The sequence below is a fragment of the Spermophilus citellus genome, assembly GCF_964194105.1.
Source record: "Spermophilus citellus genome assembly, chromosome: 14".
NCBI classification, from domain to species: domain Eukaryota; kingdom Metazoa; phylum Chordata; class Mammalia; order Rodentia; family Sciuridae; genus Spermophilus; species Spermophilus citellus.
In genome coordinates, this window is record NC_138194.1 from 44,941,585 (window position 1) to 44,956,562 (window position 14,978).

The 14,978-nt window shown below is 37.2% G+C and overlaps 1 protein-coding gene across 5 annotated transcripts in view; it reads left to right on the forward strand.

Moving 5' to 3' along the window:
* The first annotated feature begins 1,490 nt into the window (after positions 1–1,490).
* TERF1 (telomeric repeat binding factor 1) overlaps positions 1,491–14,978 on the forward strand; it is a 31,349-nt gene continuing 17,861 nt past the window's right edge. For 4 of the 5 annotated variants that reach the window (XM_081266460.1, XM_081266461.1, XM_081266463.1 and 1 more), the window contains exons 1-6: positions 1,491–1,868; positions 4,306–4,401; positions 6,866–6,987; positions 8,072–8,155; positions 9,624–9,773; positions 11,382–11,494. In XM_081266460.1, the coding sequence (XP_081122586.1) occupies positions 1,517–1,868; positions 4,306–4,401; positions 6,866–6,987; positions 8,072–8,155; positions 9,624–9,773; positions 11,382–11,494 (917 nt within the window). In that variant the 5' untranslated portion in view covers positions 1,491–1,516. The remainder of the gene's footprint in view (positions 1,869–4,305; positions 4,402–6,865; positions 6,988–8,071; positions 8,156–9,623; positions 9,774–11,381; positions 11,495–14,978) is intronic. The other variant, XM_081266462.1, reaches the window with a different exon arrangement.

The window sequence follows — 14,978 nt, forward strand, 5'->3', positions numbered from 1 at the left end:
GGGTCCCTTTGTCTTCCTGGTGTAGCTGTCTCAGGAAGTTCCTTTCATGCTTTTCATCATTACCATTTCTGTTTGATTTTTGGGGTGAGTAGCTATGTTACCAAAAGCTGGGTCCTTGCCCCCTGAATGCCAATCAAATAACGAGGACACGTTTTTAAGAAAAAGGAAAATGATTTATTGTTTTGCTGGCAAAGGAGAAATATGGGGTGGAGGGGGGGACCTCCTGTCCCAAAGGCTGTGATTCTGCCCATTAGCAAGAATAGGGGGCTTCTAGGGGTGATCCAGAGAAAATGAGATTAGGGAGGAGAAGGTCAGGAAGATCAGGGAAAAGAAGATCAAGAAGGATGTTAGGGAAAAGAAGATCAGGGAGAAGATTGGGAAAAAGAAAAAAAGCGAAAAGGAATACAGTCAAAACATCAAGTGAACCTCTGTTACAGCTGGCTCTGATTTATTGGATCCCCAGAATCAGGCCTCTGGCCTATGACTCTGGTAACACTATTAGGGTATGGTTAGCAATACCCATGAATTTGTGTACTTTGTATCTTTCTTGTCTCCTCAACAGGACCTTAATTCTTCATGGAAAGGAATAGTATTATGTTTACCATACTAACAGTATAAAAGGCACACAACAGGAAAAGAACATTTCAAAAATACATATGTAGTCTGGATATTAAGGAGTTATTAATGAAGGGTTTTGTTGTTTTTGGTACTGTAGCGTGAACTCGGTAAAGGGGTGCTTCACCACTGACCTACATAGCCAGATGTTCTCTTTTTTGAGACAGTCTCTCCAAATTGCTGAGGCTGGCAATCCTCCTGCCCCAGGCTCCCTTGAGATTGCAGGAGTGCTGCTGCACGGCCCAGCCTAACAACGTACTCTATCTAGAACAGTGGTTCTCAAAATGTGGTCCTCAAACAAGGGCCTCAGCATCACCTGGTAAGCTTATTAAACGTGCAAAATTCCAGGATTCCCCAAACCAGAACTAGAGAACAGAAACTCGAAAGCCCATGAATTACTTTTTAACCAGCCCCAGGGCGGAAAATAATGCACCTAAAAGTTGGAAAACAGGGGTATCAGTCCTTTTCAGTTTTGGTTTATGCGTTATATAAACATATATAAACATATACTGCGTTAGATAAACACTAGGATCTATCTCCTTTTTAACTACGTTGTAGGTAAAATACGTTTCCACGGACCTTGTTTCTAGTCAAGGTTACATTTTAAAAGAAGGGAAAAGGCAGACTCCCGCTTCCGCATGAGCCCAGCCTGTCATTACTGTAGACACAGGCTTACCAGCAGAGCACTGGCCTCCGACTGGCGGGGAATTCAATGTCCAGAGACTGGAGCAGGAACCGACCAATCAGAAGCCAGGTTCGAGTTGCTCACCCATCCCGGCGGTGTGATTGGGTGGTTTCTCGCCGACGGAAGAGACCCGCCTTGGTCATGCTCCATGCCCTCTAGCGCGAGCCAATCGTTGCTCGCCGCTCGAAGAGGCACGACCCGCGCGAGCGATACAACATGGCGGAATCCGCTTCCTCAGCGGCTCCGAGCCCGCGGGGCCGTGCGGACGGGGAGGATGAAGAATCCTCCCATCGAGAAGGGATGGAGAGGGCCAGAGAGGAACTAGAACAGTTTGAGTACCAGGAACTGACTGACTGTCAGATGCAGCTGGGGGCCCCTGAGGAAGAGGGCGGGGAGGCGGAGGAGGAGGAGGAGGAGGAGGAAGAAGAGGGGGAAGACGCGGACCTGGTGGCGGAGGCCGAGGCAGTGGCTGCTGGCTGGATGCTCGATTTCCTCTGCCTTTCTCTTTGCCGGGCCTTCCGCGACAGCCGCTCGGAGGACTTCCACCGGACCCGCGACAGCGCCGAAGGTGAGGGGCGGGTGGCTGCGCGGGGACTGACGGCAGAGGCTGGGTTTCCAGCGGGTTCGCGAGCAGGGCTCTTGCGGCGGTTCGGCGGAGGCTCGGCCGAACGAACCTCTCTTGTTCGAATCCCGGTTCCGCCTCTTCTCATCAAGCTTCTGTTTTGCACTTCGGAAAAATGAAACTAAGACCCGCGGCTAGGGCTGATTAAAAAAATGGAGTTGAATTGAGGAAGATTGCACCCGACCCACAGCCCAATTCCTCGTCTCCTTTGCCTGTATTTGTTGCTCTTCTGCTTAGGTATTCCTGTAGTAATGTTAATTTGTGAATTATTTAAGTCTCATTTGGCCTACTTGCTGACTATAGCCCCTGGAATAAAAATAACTATGAAATCTATTGTCTAGCTAGCCTTTAAGTGATGGGAAAAGGTAAGACCCAACGAGAAGACGAGTTAGCATTTTGAAGGGCAACGAAATGATATCCCGGGACTTCATTTAGCGTTGCCATTGAATTAATTGTGTATCTATAATATGGCTAGTATTTAATACAAGATTTTCAGCAAGCCATATTGATTCATCTTCCCGAGGAGGCATATAATCTTATAGAAGACTGAATTAGTTAACCTAAGGTACTGGTAGGTTAAAAGGGGTGTTCTGAACCCATGCTTTCATGTTCCAATTCAAGGACCTTTCTTCTAAGTGTCCACACGTGGATACACTGGAGCCATAATTACCATTAATTAGAAAATTAAATCCTAGAATGAAGACATTTAGTAATAATTAGAATTATTAAAAAGTTGTCTTTGGGGCTGGGGATATAGCTCAGTTGGTAGAATGCTTACCTCGCATGCACAAGATCCCCAGCACCACAAAAAAAAAAAAAAAAAAAAAAAGAGGAAAAAAAGAAAAAGGTTGTCTTTGGGCAGGAGGATTGAAAGTTCAGGGCTAAAACTTAACAAGACCTTGTTTCAAAATAGAAATTTTAAAAAGGTCATGGATGCTACTAAACATCCTATAGGGCACAAGAGATATCCCCAACCCCATTCAATGTCAAGTGTTTCCATTTTAGGTTATTGGAGATAAGACCTAAAGCAGCTGGGCATCTGGTCTATGCCTGTAATCCCAGCAATTTGGGAGGCTGTGGCAGCCTCAGGAGTTTAGCAAGTCCCTGTCTCAAAATTTTAAAAAGGGAGCTGGGGATATAGCTCAGTGATAAAGCACCCCTGGATTCAATCCCTGCTACAAAAAGAAAAAAAAAAAAAGAAGCAGTAGCAATATTATTCTTTTGGTTTCTCAGTTTTTTCATCTGTAAAATTTTGGTAACAATAGTGTCAAGGACTATTAAGCAAATGAATTGATATGTGTAAAGGAAGGTTTCTGAATGGCAACTCTTGAAGTTTTGGACCATGTAATTCTTTGTTGGAGGATGAGGTTGGTGATATCTCCTGTGCCAGGATGTTTAGCAGCATCTGTGACTTTGACCTACTAGAGCCAGTCCTTGTATTATGAGACAGGGTCTTGCTATATTGCCCAAACTAGCCTTTAACTTTCCATCATTCTGCCTCAGCCTCCGGCTTACCTGGGATTACAGGCATGTGCCTCCTCCCCCACTGTTTTTTGTATACTTGATGATAACCCTTCTGACTGAGGTAATAAAGAAGGAATTCTTTTTGGCTTTGTTTTGCAGTGCTGGACCTCAGACTCGGGGGCTCCTGCATACCAGACAAGCATTCTACCACTAAGCTTTCGTTAATATAGAGTGTTGCTTTTGATTTTTTTTTTTTTACTTTTTATTTTTTGGTACTGGGGATTGAAGCCAGGGGTGCTTTACCACTAAACTGCTTTCCAACCACTTTTTTTTTTTTTTTTTAAAGACAGAGTCTCATTAAATTAGTGAGGCTGGCCTAGAACTTGTCATCTTTCTTCCTTAGCCTCCCAAGTTGCTGGGGTTACAGGTGTGCACCAACACGCCTGACAAATGCTGCTTGATAAAAGTAGTTTTAAGTGTTTGTTATTCTGCATATTAGTCAGTTATATTTTGCAAGAAAAACATTAATTCTGAAAGGTTCTCTTTTTTGTTTATATTTTTTAAAAGTTGACTTAAGTAAAACATACACCTCTAAATTTCTGCTAAATTTTTTTTGGGGGGGTGGGTACCAGGGATTGAACTTGGGGGCATTCACCCACTGAGCCACATCTCCAGCCTAATTTTGTATTTTATTAAGAGACAGGGTCTCTCTGACTTGCTTAGTGCCTCAGGGTTGCTGAGGCTAGCTTTGAACTTGTTACCCTCCTGCCTCAGCCTCCTGGGCCACTGGGATTACAGGCATGCACCACCACTCCCAGCTCTGCGAATTTTTACAAGATATTTGTAACCTATTAACAAACCACATAGTGGCACTGCTGGATTGTTTGTTTTTAATAAAATTCATTTTTTTCTTTTCTAGCCATAATTCATGGATTATCCAGTCTTACAACTTATCAATTGAAAACTGTATACATATGTCAGTTTTTGACAAGAATTGCAGCAGGAAAATCCCTTGGTAAATATGTTTTTGTCTTATAGTAGAAGTATTTTGATTTATGTCTAAATATAAGAGAATGAGAAGAAACAGATGGGAGCTATCTTCCCCCTTTTATTTAAGTTTACCTACAGGTATACAGCATATAAACACATACACACAAACACATATATTTTCACGTAAGTGTATCTAAAGCAAGTAAAAGTATATTCTCTGTCTTCTTAACGCAGTGGTTTTCAAACTTTAGCCTGCTTCAGAATTGCTTATAGTACTTTTTAAAAAACATAAGAGGGGCTGGGGATGTGGCTCAAGCGGTAGCGCGCTCGCCTGGCATGCGTGCGGCCCGGGTTCAATCCTCAGCACCACATACCAACAAAGATGTTGTGTCCACCGAGAACTAAAAAATAAATATTAAAAACTCTCTCCCCCTCTCTCTCCCTCCCTCCCTCCCTCCCTCTCTCTCTCTCTCTCTCTCTCTCTCTCTCTCTCCCCCCCCCCTCCCTCTCCCTCTTTCTCCTTAAAAAAAAAAAAAAAAAACATAAGAGTGCTGAGTCCTTCTGCCCCTCATGAGTTTCAGATTCTGTAGGATGGGTGTGGAGCCTTGGAATTTGCATTTCTAATAAGTTCCCAGATAATTTTGGTGTTGCAGTGGAAGAATTATGCCTTATCGATTCTTGGGGATTTCACTTTAAATTTTATACACAATAACTTTGTAATGATGCCTGTCATATACACACTGTTTTTACTGGCAACTATGATATTTGAAACCTTTCACAAACTTGATGTTAGTACTTGTTTATTATAAGGAAACGTGGTTTATATTTAATTTCCTTTGAAGTTCAATTAAGATTGGAATAGGGAGGTTTAGTTCAGTTTTATCAATAACAACTATTTACAACATGGTCATTTAAATGACTGTTTTGTGCAAATAATTACATACTTATGTTGGGTTTTTACCACTTATAAAAATGCTTTCTCTTCCATTCTGGGTGGTGGGCAGTACTTACATGCACTGCTTACTTAAACATGTATTACATAAAATCACAGAGGATTACCACATGAATCCAGCTCTTGCTCATGTATCCTGCTTTGTTTGGCAACTGAGGTTAGATCTGGAGTTGATGCTGAAGCACAAGTGGAAGAACTAGAGGTAGAGTAGATGTGGAAGAGAAAGGATGAAGATAGGACCTGTTACTGAGGAAAACAAACTGATGTGGACACAATTGGAAATTTTCAGACCACAAGTTAACATTGCTATTCAGGGTTGTTTGGAAAATTAAATGTGAGACAATATACTAAAGTGTCCAGAAGTTCTTTACATATAGCATTTGTTCAATATATCTTAGTTTCTTCTCAGAAACCTCCCAGCAAAAAAGGAAGGGAGATCCAGATATTATGTGTGACACAGAGCTGGGGATATAGCTCAGTTGATAGAGTGCTTGCCTCACATGCACAAGGCCGCCCTGGGTTCAATCCCTAGCACCACCAAAAAAAAAAAAAGTAGTAGAGTGCCTCTGGATCCCCAGTACCCCCCCTCCCCCAAAAAAGAAAAAAAAATTAGCATTATTTAGAAAATAAGCTATAGTTGCTGTCTTGATATCTTCATGCTGATCTTCCTAAACTTGGTCCTCACCCAGGCCTCTTAAGTTAGTAAATATCAGCACATTTATCCATTAATTTTTTAAAAAAATATTTATTTTTAGTTGTAGTTGGACACAATACCTTTTTTTTTAAAAGAGAGAGTGAGTGAGAAAGAGAATTTTTTAATATTTATTTTTTAGTTATCGGCGGACACAACATCTTTGTTTGTATGTGGTGCTGAGGATCGAACCCGGGCCGCACGCATGCCAGGCGAGCGCACTACTGCTTGAGCCACATCCCCAGCCTTTATCCATTAATTAAAACCTGAGAGGCCTTCCTCTATTGATTTTTCATTCTGCATATCTAATCCATTAGTCAAGTCTTGTTCTATTTTCAAAATAAGTTCCAAATTGGACAACTGCTTGCCTTTTCCATTATTCTGATCTTAGGTAGGTGACTCTTCCTTCTCCTTTTTTGGTACTGAGGATTGAACCCAGGGGTGCTTTACCAGTGAGCTATATCTTCAACCCTTTTTTATTCTGAGATAGGATTTCATCAAATTGCCAAGATTGGCCTCAAATTTGTAATCTTCCTGCCTCAGCCTCCTATATCCCTGGGATTAAGGCATCCAGCCAAAAGGAATTCATTATTGTAGTAAAGAAAAGTTTCAGTTGTTTTATAATTTTATCAGAATTTTTTCAGTTTTAAAATCTGAGTAAATTAACTTAGAAAATCACTTCCCTAAATTGGTGTGTGTGAGAACAGTGCCTGGCACATAATATATACTCATAAATATATAATATATACTCAAATATCTACAAGCAATGCATCTTTAAAAAGCTGACAAAGTAAGGTTCTACTTAAGTCTTCTAAATCACTTATTTTTCTTCTGTTTTTTTAAAAGACGCACAGTTTGAAAATGATGAGCGAATTACACCCTTGGAATCAGCCCTGATGATTTGGGCTTCAATTGAAAAAGAACATGACAAACTTCATGAAGAAATAGAGAATTTAATTAAAATTCAGGTATGAATATTACTTTGTACTTACAGTTGTTATTGTGAAAGAAAATGAAAGCATATGATATCTAAAATAAACAATTGGTTTAGGGTTTAGCTTAGTGGTAGAGCTTGTGCTTATTACTAGCATATATATATATATATATATATATATATATATATATATATATAGAAATTGGATAGGATACCCAGAGTAAAATTTAGAATCTTTTAGAAATTTTGACCTTTGTTTTGTAGTCTTGATATACACACCAGCGCTGGAACTTAAAGATTATCAAGCAGTCTTCAAAATTGAGGAGTTGTACCCTCCCAATTTCTATTTAAGGAGTATTTTTTTTTTAAAATAGGCAATTTTAATTTTTTTTTTTTTTTTTGGTGGGGTTTTTGATGCTGAAGATTGAACATAGGGCCTCATATATGCTATTAATAAGCACATGCTCTACCACTAAGCTAAACCCCAAACCAGTATTTTTGATTAAGAATAGATTATGGATTTTTGCAAGCAAGAGTATATAAAATTTTAAACATGTTGAGAATTTTCATAGACCATTTAAGAGTCAGAAGCCAAAAGTCATTCAGAGATATAATTGGTAAAATATGTTTTGCTAGCATTGAAGCCAATAGTTAAATAAACTTTTCCTCATTTTTATAAAATTAAAGTTTTTTTTTTTTAACATGGTGAAGGTAGAGAATCTAAGTGGTTTTTCCTATTCCCAGGAATTAGTGTGATGACAGTCAAGTAGAATTAGGACATGAAAAGATTGGGCAGAAAAAGGCCTAATTACTTTAAGACTTGAACTCAAGTTGAAGAGATTTTTCATGTTACTCCAGACTTTAGGGGCTCTAGAAAAAAGCTAACCTTTGTTACTACACTGTAAGATTGAGGGGTTGACAATAAGTACATAGTAAACATTTAATATAATACTTGCCAGACATTCTAAGCCCTTTCACATTTTTTTATTGTTGTTTCACCTTATTAAACTGCATAAAAGTTTTAAATGTATTTCAGATTTACTTGATTGATTTCAGTAATTAAAAAAAATTCTGGATATATAGTAGTTTAAGGTGTGTATTTGTCATTTTATCTCTAGGCTATAGCTGTTTGTATGGAAAATGGCAGTTTTAAGGAAGCAAAAGAAGTCTTTGAAAGAATATTTGATGCAAATTCTCACACGGTAACTGTCTAAACTGAAATCATAGAATTTTAGAAAAAAATTGTCATTTTCACATTAAATCGAAGTATTACTGATATTTTATATTCCCCTTTTTAAAAATCAAGTCTTCTAAATCTGTTGTGTACTTTATATGTTTAATATGTCTAAATTCAAACTAGTCACATTTCAAGGAATCAGCAGTTATGTGTGGCTAGTAGCTACCATATTAGGCAACCCAGGTATAAAGAATGCATTTTAACTTGCTTATTTTTCCACAGTTATTTTTGTGATTATTAGTAATTTGCCTGTGGGTAATGTTAAAGTCAATAGAATTTTTTTTTAATATTAAAAGCATAGTATTTTTGGAGTGAATTAACATTCAAAGAAAAATGGTTTTATATGTTTTTAGTAAAATTTTTACTGAACAGGGCATATCTCTAGAAGAGTACATGTATATAAGCAGCTGTGATTTTACAAAAGGAATATGTTTATGTGAGGAACCTCTAGATCAAAAAACAGAACCTTAACAGCATCTTCCAGTCACTTGAGGAAGTAGTTACCTTCTCGGGTATAACTACTACCCTGGCTTGTACCACCAAAGATTGGCTTTACTTTTTCTGAACTTATGATGGAATTATATAGTAAGTTTATATTTGTAAGATTGATCCATGTTGTTGCTTATAATAATAGTTTGTTCACTCTCATTGTTTCATCATATAAATATGCTATAATTTATTCATTCTACTGTTGAACATTTAAATTTTAAAAATTTTTGAGATAGGGTCTCACTAAGTTGCTTAGGGCCTCACTAAGTTGCTGAGGCTGGCCTTGAACTTGAGATCTTCCCATCTCAGCTATGAGTCACTGGGATTTCAGGCATGCACCACAGCACTTGGAAAAAGTTCTGTAGTTTTTTATTGTGCATCCAGCATTGAAAGAATTACTACTGAAGAAAAACTTGTAATATTCTCAAGAAGATATGAAGAAAAATGTTTAGAAGCATTGCAATAATGGCCAATAGCCTAAATCCTCAACATGCTGGAAGAGTGGGTGAACAAATGATATTTTTGATCAAATAGTACTATACAACTGTGAAATAAGTAGTTCTACAAACATCAAACATTCCCATTACAACTAGGAAAAAAGTTTGATAAATTGTAATATCATGTTGCTAAAGACATGGAAGCAATGAGAATGAGATGCGCTAAAATTCTAATCACTAGAAATTAAAAGAGACAATAAAAGTTGAAAAATCCCGTTTTAGATAAAACACTGATGCATTTTTTCCTTTTTACCATCCCCTTTCCTTCTCAGTTTTTCAGTATTTGATGTTTTAGACACATAAACATTATTTAACTTTTAATTGTTCTTTGAATTATATATTATTATAAAGTGCTTGTTTCCAATTAAATAATATGATGAATTCTTTTGTATTTGGAATTTGTTTATGTAGCATATTATTAATACATTTTTTTTCTATTTCCTTTAGCCTTTAGAAAGAAAATTGCTTATGATAATCTCTCAGAAAAATACATTCCATTCTATTTTTCAACAGTTCAGCTACAACCACATGATGAAGAAAATTAAGAGTTATGTGAATTATGTGCTTAATGAAAAATCATCAACTTTTCTAATGAAGGTATGCGTATTCAGAGAGTCTTAACAATAGACTTAAGAGAAATTCTTAAGATAAAGAATAGTTGAAATAGCCTTAAAAAAACAATCAGAATTTTGCTGGGCATGGTGGTATATGCCTAAAATACCAGCAACTCAAGAGCCTGAGGCTGGAGTTTTGGATGTTCAAGGATAGCCTCAGCAATTTAGCAGGGCCAAAGCAACATAGCAAGACCCTGTCTCAGTGATTAAGTAGCCCTGATTTCAATCCCCAGTACCTAAAAATTGAATCAGAATTTTGTGTAGTGGTTTTGTAGAAGAATGTGGTAAAGTGTTACAATTTATGAACCTACTAAAAGGGTTTTATAGGTGGTCTTTGTAGTATTTTTGCAACTTTTCAAAATCAGAGTTGCATCCAGGCATTATGACTTATGCCTGTAATACCAGCTGCTCTGTGAGGCAGGAGGAACACAAGTTCATGGCCAGCCTGAGAAACGTAGTGAGATCTTTAAAATAAAAAAATTTTGAAAGATCAGAATAAGAGTTGGGGAAAATTTTAAAACTGTGTTATTAAGAGGAAAACTTAAAATGAATTAAGAAAAGTGAAAGCACATATTTAGTTTTATTGCCAGTAAATTTTAAACATTTTGGGAAAATTTTCCCAAACATTTACTACCCCACTCCCTCAGTGATGGGGATCAATCAGGGCCTCACACATGCTAGCAAGCACTTTGCCATTGAACTATACCCAGTCCTTTAAAATATTAAGTAACATTTTTAAAAAATATTAAGTAACATTTTTTTAAAATATTAAGTAACATTTTTAAAAAATATTAAGTAACATTTTTTAAAAATATTAAGTAACATTTTAAAAAAATATTAAGTAACAGTTTTATTCTATCTTGGCCACAAAACATTTTAAGTTATTGTGCATCCAGCATTAATTTGTTGCTGGATTAATTTGAGGGAATTTTATTTCAAAATAACGGATTTTTTTTTTTTAGTAGCTTTTGGTCTTAAAATTGCCTAGAGAGGGCTGGGGATGTAGCGTGCTCTCCTGGCATGTGTGCGGCCCGGGTTCGATCCTCATCACCACATACAAACAAAGATGTTGTGTCCGCGAAAACTAAAAAATAAATATTAAAATTCCCTCTCTCCCCACCTCTCCCTCTCTCCCTCCCTCCCTCCCTCCCTCCCTCCCTCTCTCTCTCTCTCTCTCTCTCTCTCTCTCTCTCCTTTAAAAAAAAATTGCCTAGAGATCAGTATGTCTGTCAAATATATTTACAAGGAAAGATCCCCTCCATAATGCTTTACCAAGCAGGTAGCTAAAATAGCTGCCAGCATTATTATAATTATTGGTGAGAGCCTTGCACAGTGGGGCATGGCCTGTAATTTCAGCAACTCAGGGGATATAGCTCAGTGGTAAAGTGCTCCAGCTCAATTCCCAGTACCCCTCCCCCCACAAAAAAAAACCCTATTGGTGAAAATAGTAACATGATACCCTTTATTGTTCTGTGAACAGATGTTTGCCCATGATTATTGGCAAAGAATTAACAGAGTTATTTAAATGTTATTTGTTTTAAATAACCTAATGTGTTCTTTCCTCTTCCTTTCTTCTACACAACCCTCTAAGGCAGCAGCAAAAGTAGTGGAAAGTGAAAAATCGAGAAAAATAACTTCTCAAGATAAAATTAATGGTAATGATATTGAAATGGAAACTGAAGTCAATTTGGATAAAGTAAAAAGGTTTGTAAAGTCACTGATTTTTTTTGTCTTATAAACGATCCTTCTTTATGTAAAAGTGATGCCATTGAGCCATTATTAAGAATAATAAGTTCTAAATGTGTAATCTTACTAATGATTAACATTGGCTTTTTGAAGTACCATAGAGTTATAGCATGACATACACAAATTATATATTCTAAGCAAAAATAGGGAATGAGAAAATACTATGGCTTAAATAATGTAGGTAATTTCATTTATTATTCTCAGCAAAGATGTGCTGAGAAAACTAGATTGAGGTTGGAAAGTTGAATCATTTTTGCCCCTTAGTTCTATTCATAACCCACATACCTTCATTATGTGACTCAATTATGCACTAAGAATTATTCTAGTATTTTTAAATATTGTCCATATGTCTTCTCAAGGGTAAGCTGATAGTTCAGATGATGTTCAGCTAAAGAGCGAGTAATTTGCTCTCTCACTGAAGAGAAATAGGTTGTATTAGTCCTAAGTATTGAGAGACAGTAGTTCGATTTCGTCTGCAAAATTGGGAATTTTTAAGGGTGGGTTTTTCTTTTAGCTTTTGTTTTTGTGGTGCCATGGATCAAACCCAGGGCCTTATACATGCTAGGCAAGTGCTTTACCACCACTGAATTACATCCCCAGTCCAAAGGTAATTTTTTACTTTTTGCATTATAAGCTAACCCTATTGAAGAAAATGCAACTCAAATCATTAAAAAGATCTTTTCTGTTAAATCTATAGTCTACCTGGCACAATGATGCACTCCATTTAATCCCAGAAACTCAGGAGGCTGAGGCTAGGGCAGGTGATGATCAGTTTGGGGCCAGCCTAGGCAACTTAGAAGACCCACAAAATAAACATTTTTATAAAGAGCTAAGAATGAGATTCATCAGTGAAGCACCCCTGGGTTGTGTTCCAATACCACAAAATAAACAAGCACTCAGTGTTTGTTCCCTTTGTGCTTCCAACCTTAATTCAAGGCCAGATAGTCTCATTCAGAGTCTCTGTGATTTCTGGATGAATATATTTGGCAACAGAAATAATATTATTTCTTCTTGGGACCACAACTTGAGTGTTTATTTACTTAGAGATAGGTATTGGGATTCTAGTTGGATATATACTGCATTGGTAACACCTCAGGACTGAGGCTTAGTCTTCTTATAGTGTTTCCTTTTATTGTTCCTGCCCATCAGAGAATGGCCTATCCCTCATTGGTTCATCTCGAGGTCTTATTTATCATTTGACTTTTTTCTATGATCCATTTTGAAAAGTAGAGATTGTATTTTTATTGGATACATTATTTCATTTTGTTTAGAAAAATCAAGGTTTAATGATTCTAAAACCCCAAACATCCTTGAAGCCAGGCCTTCCTTATTTTATGATGTAATACTATCATAAAATAATATAAAAACTTATTCCATGGTTCTTGCAGATAATGAGCACATTTCCTATATTCTTTCCTTATATAGTACCATTCACTTATTTCTGATGTTCTTCTAGACAATGCAGTGTATGTATAGTTCTTCATGTTCTCATCTACCTTTCTGCTGCGTCCTGTCCTCCACCTCATAAATCCAGGAGTCTCTTGTATTAAGAATCTCATCTCAGAAATATTTCTCTAATGTGTTCTTTCTCTTTTTTTTTTTTTTTTTTTTTGTACTGGGGATTGAACTCAGGGGCACTCAACTCAACACTCAACCACTGAGTCACAATCCCAGCCCTTTTTGTACTTTATTTAGAGACAGGGTCTCACTAAGTGCTTAGCGCCTTGCTTTTTGCTGAGGCTGGCTTTGAACTTGTCATCCTCCTGCCTTGAGCTGCTGGGATTACAGGCGTGTACCACAGTGTCCAGCCTCTCATCTCCCTTTTTTTTTTTTTTTTTTTTTAATATTTATTTTTTAGTTGAAGTTGGACACAATACCTTTATTTTATTTTATTTTCATGTAGTACTGAGGATTGAACCCAGGGCCTTGCACATGTTAGGCAAGCACTCTACTGCTGAGCCACAACCCCAGCCTTCATCATTTTTATCATAGATTATTACATAGAATTCTATCCCATAAATCCAACCTTGACATAATTCCCAGAATTAGCTTTCACAAAATCAGATGTTTAAATCATTTCCCAGGTTAAAAACCTTTTGGCTCGTGTTTCCTACTAAATGTGTCAGAATTTATTGGCATGGCTTACAAAGCTTTATATGGCCTTGTTTTTTGCTTTTGTTTTGTTTTTGTTTTTCATAAGTCCCCTTGTATCCATAGTTTCACTTACAGGTTGTCAACCATGATCTATAAATATTAAATGGAAAATTCCAGGAACAATTCAGAAGTCTTAAATTGTGTGTCTTTCTGAGTAGCATGATGAGATCTTGCATCTTCCTACTGCACCCTTCTCCTCTCTCCCAGGCAGGACATGAATCATCCTTTTGTCCAATGTATCCATGCTATATTCACTACCTACCCATCACTCATTTAGTAGCCATCTCAGTTATCAATTGACATTTGTAATATTGCAGTATTTGTATTCAGGTAACCCTTATTTTACTTAATAATAGCCCCAAAGGGCAAAAATAATGATGTCCCAATTTAGATATCCCACAAAGAACCCATTAAGTGCTTTCTTTAAATGTCAGCTTAAATGAAAGCTATTGACCTAATAAGGAAAAGAAACACTGTATGTTGACCTTACTAAGCTTTAAAGTAAGAACAAATCTATCCATGAAATAGTGCAGGAAAAAAAAGAACGTTATACTAGTTTTGCTGTCTTACCTCAGACTACAAACGTTACTGCTACAGTGCTTGGTAGATTCTTACTTTATAAGGTTCAGTACTGTCCACTTGCAGTCATCTGCTTGGAGGCCTTGGAACTTAAAATTAACCCTGGTGGGTAAAGAAAGGGGGGATGTGCTGTGTACTGTACTTTGGCTTACAACATGTTAACCTTCAAACAAATCTTTGCCCACAAATTTAAAGTTTGAGGTAAGACAGCAAAACTAGCATAAAGTTCTTTTTTTTTTTTTTTTCCTGCACTATTTCATGGATAGATTTGTTCTTACCTTAAAGGTCGGCATGAGCAGTTTGAGGTACAATAGAAAGACTAACATGAATGTTTTGGTCTTTCTGTACAATTTGACAGCTAGAATATTTGTTTTTACATTAGAACTCAATAGTGTTGGCATATGATGTTTTTCTTGCCAAGTTGAGAGCTTTTGCTTTTTTTATTGAAAGGCTAGATGTTGTATGGCTTCTCTTTGGCACATTCAAAATGCCAAATCACTACGTTTTGTGCTTCAGGGTCATTATTAAGGAAAAAGGGTTACTTGAGGGGCTGTGGGTGTAGCTCAGTTGTGGAGTTCCTGCCTAGCATCTACAAGGCCCTGGTTTAGATCTTTAACACCACAAATAAAATAAAGCTGCATTTAAAAGATATGGGTATGATGATGCATACCTAAACTCCCAGCTACTTGGGAGGCTGAGGAAGGAGGAT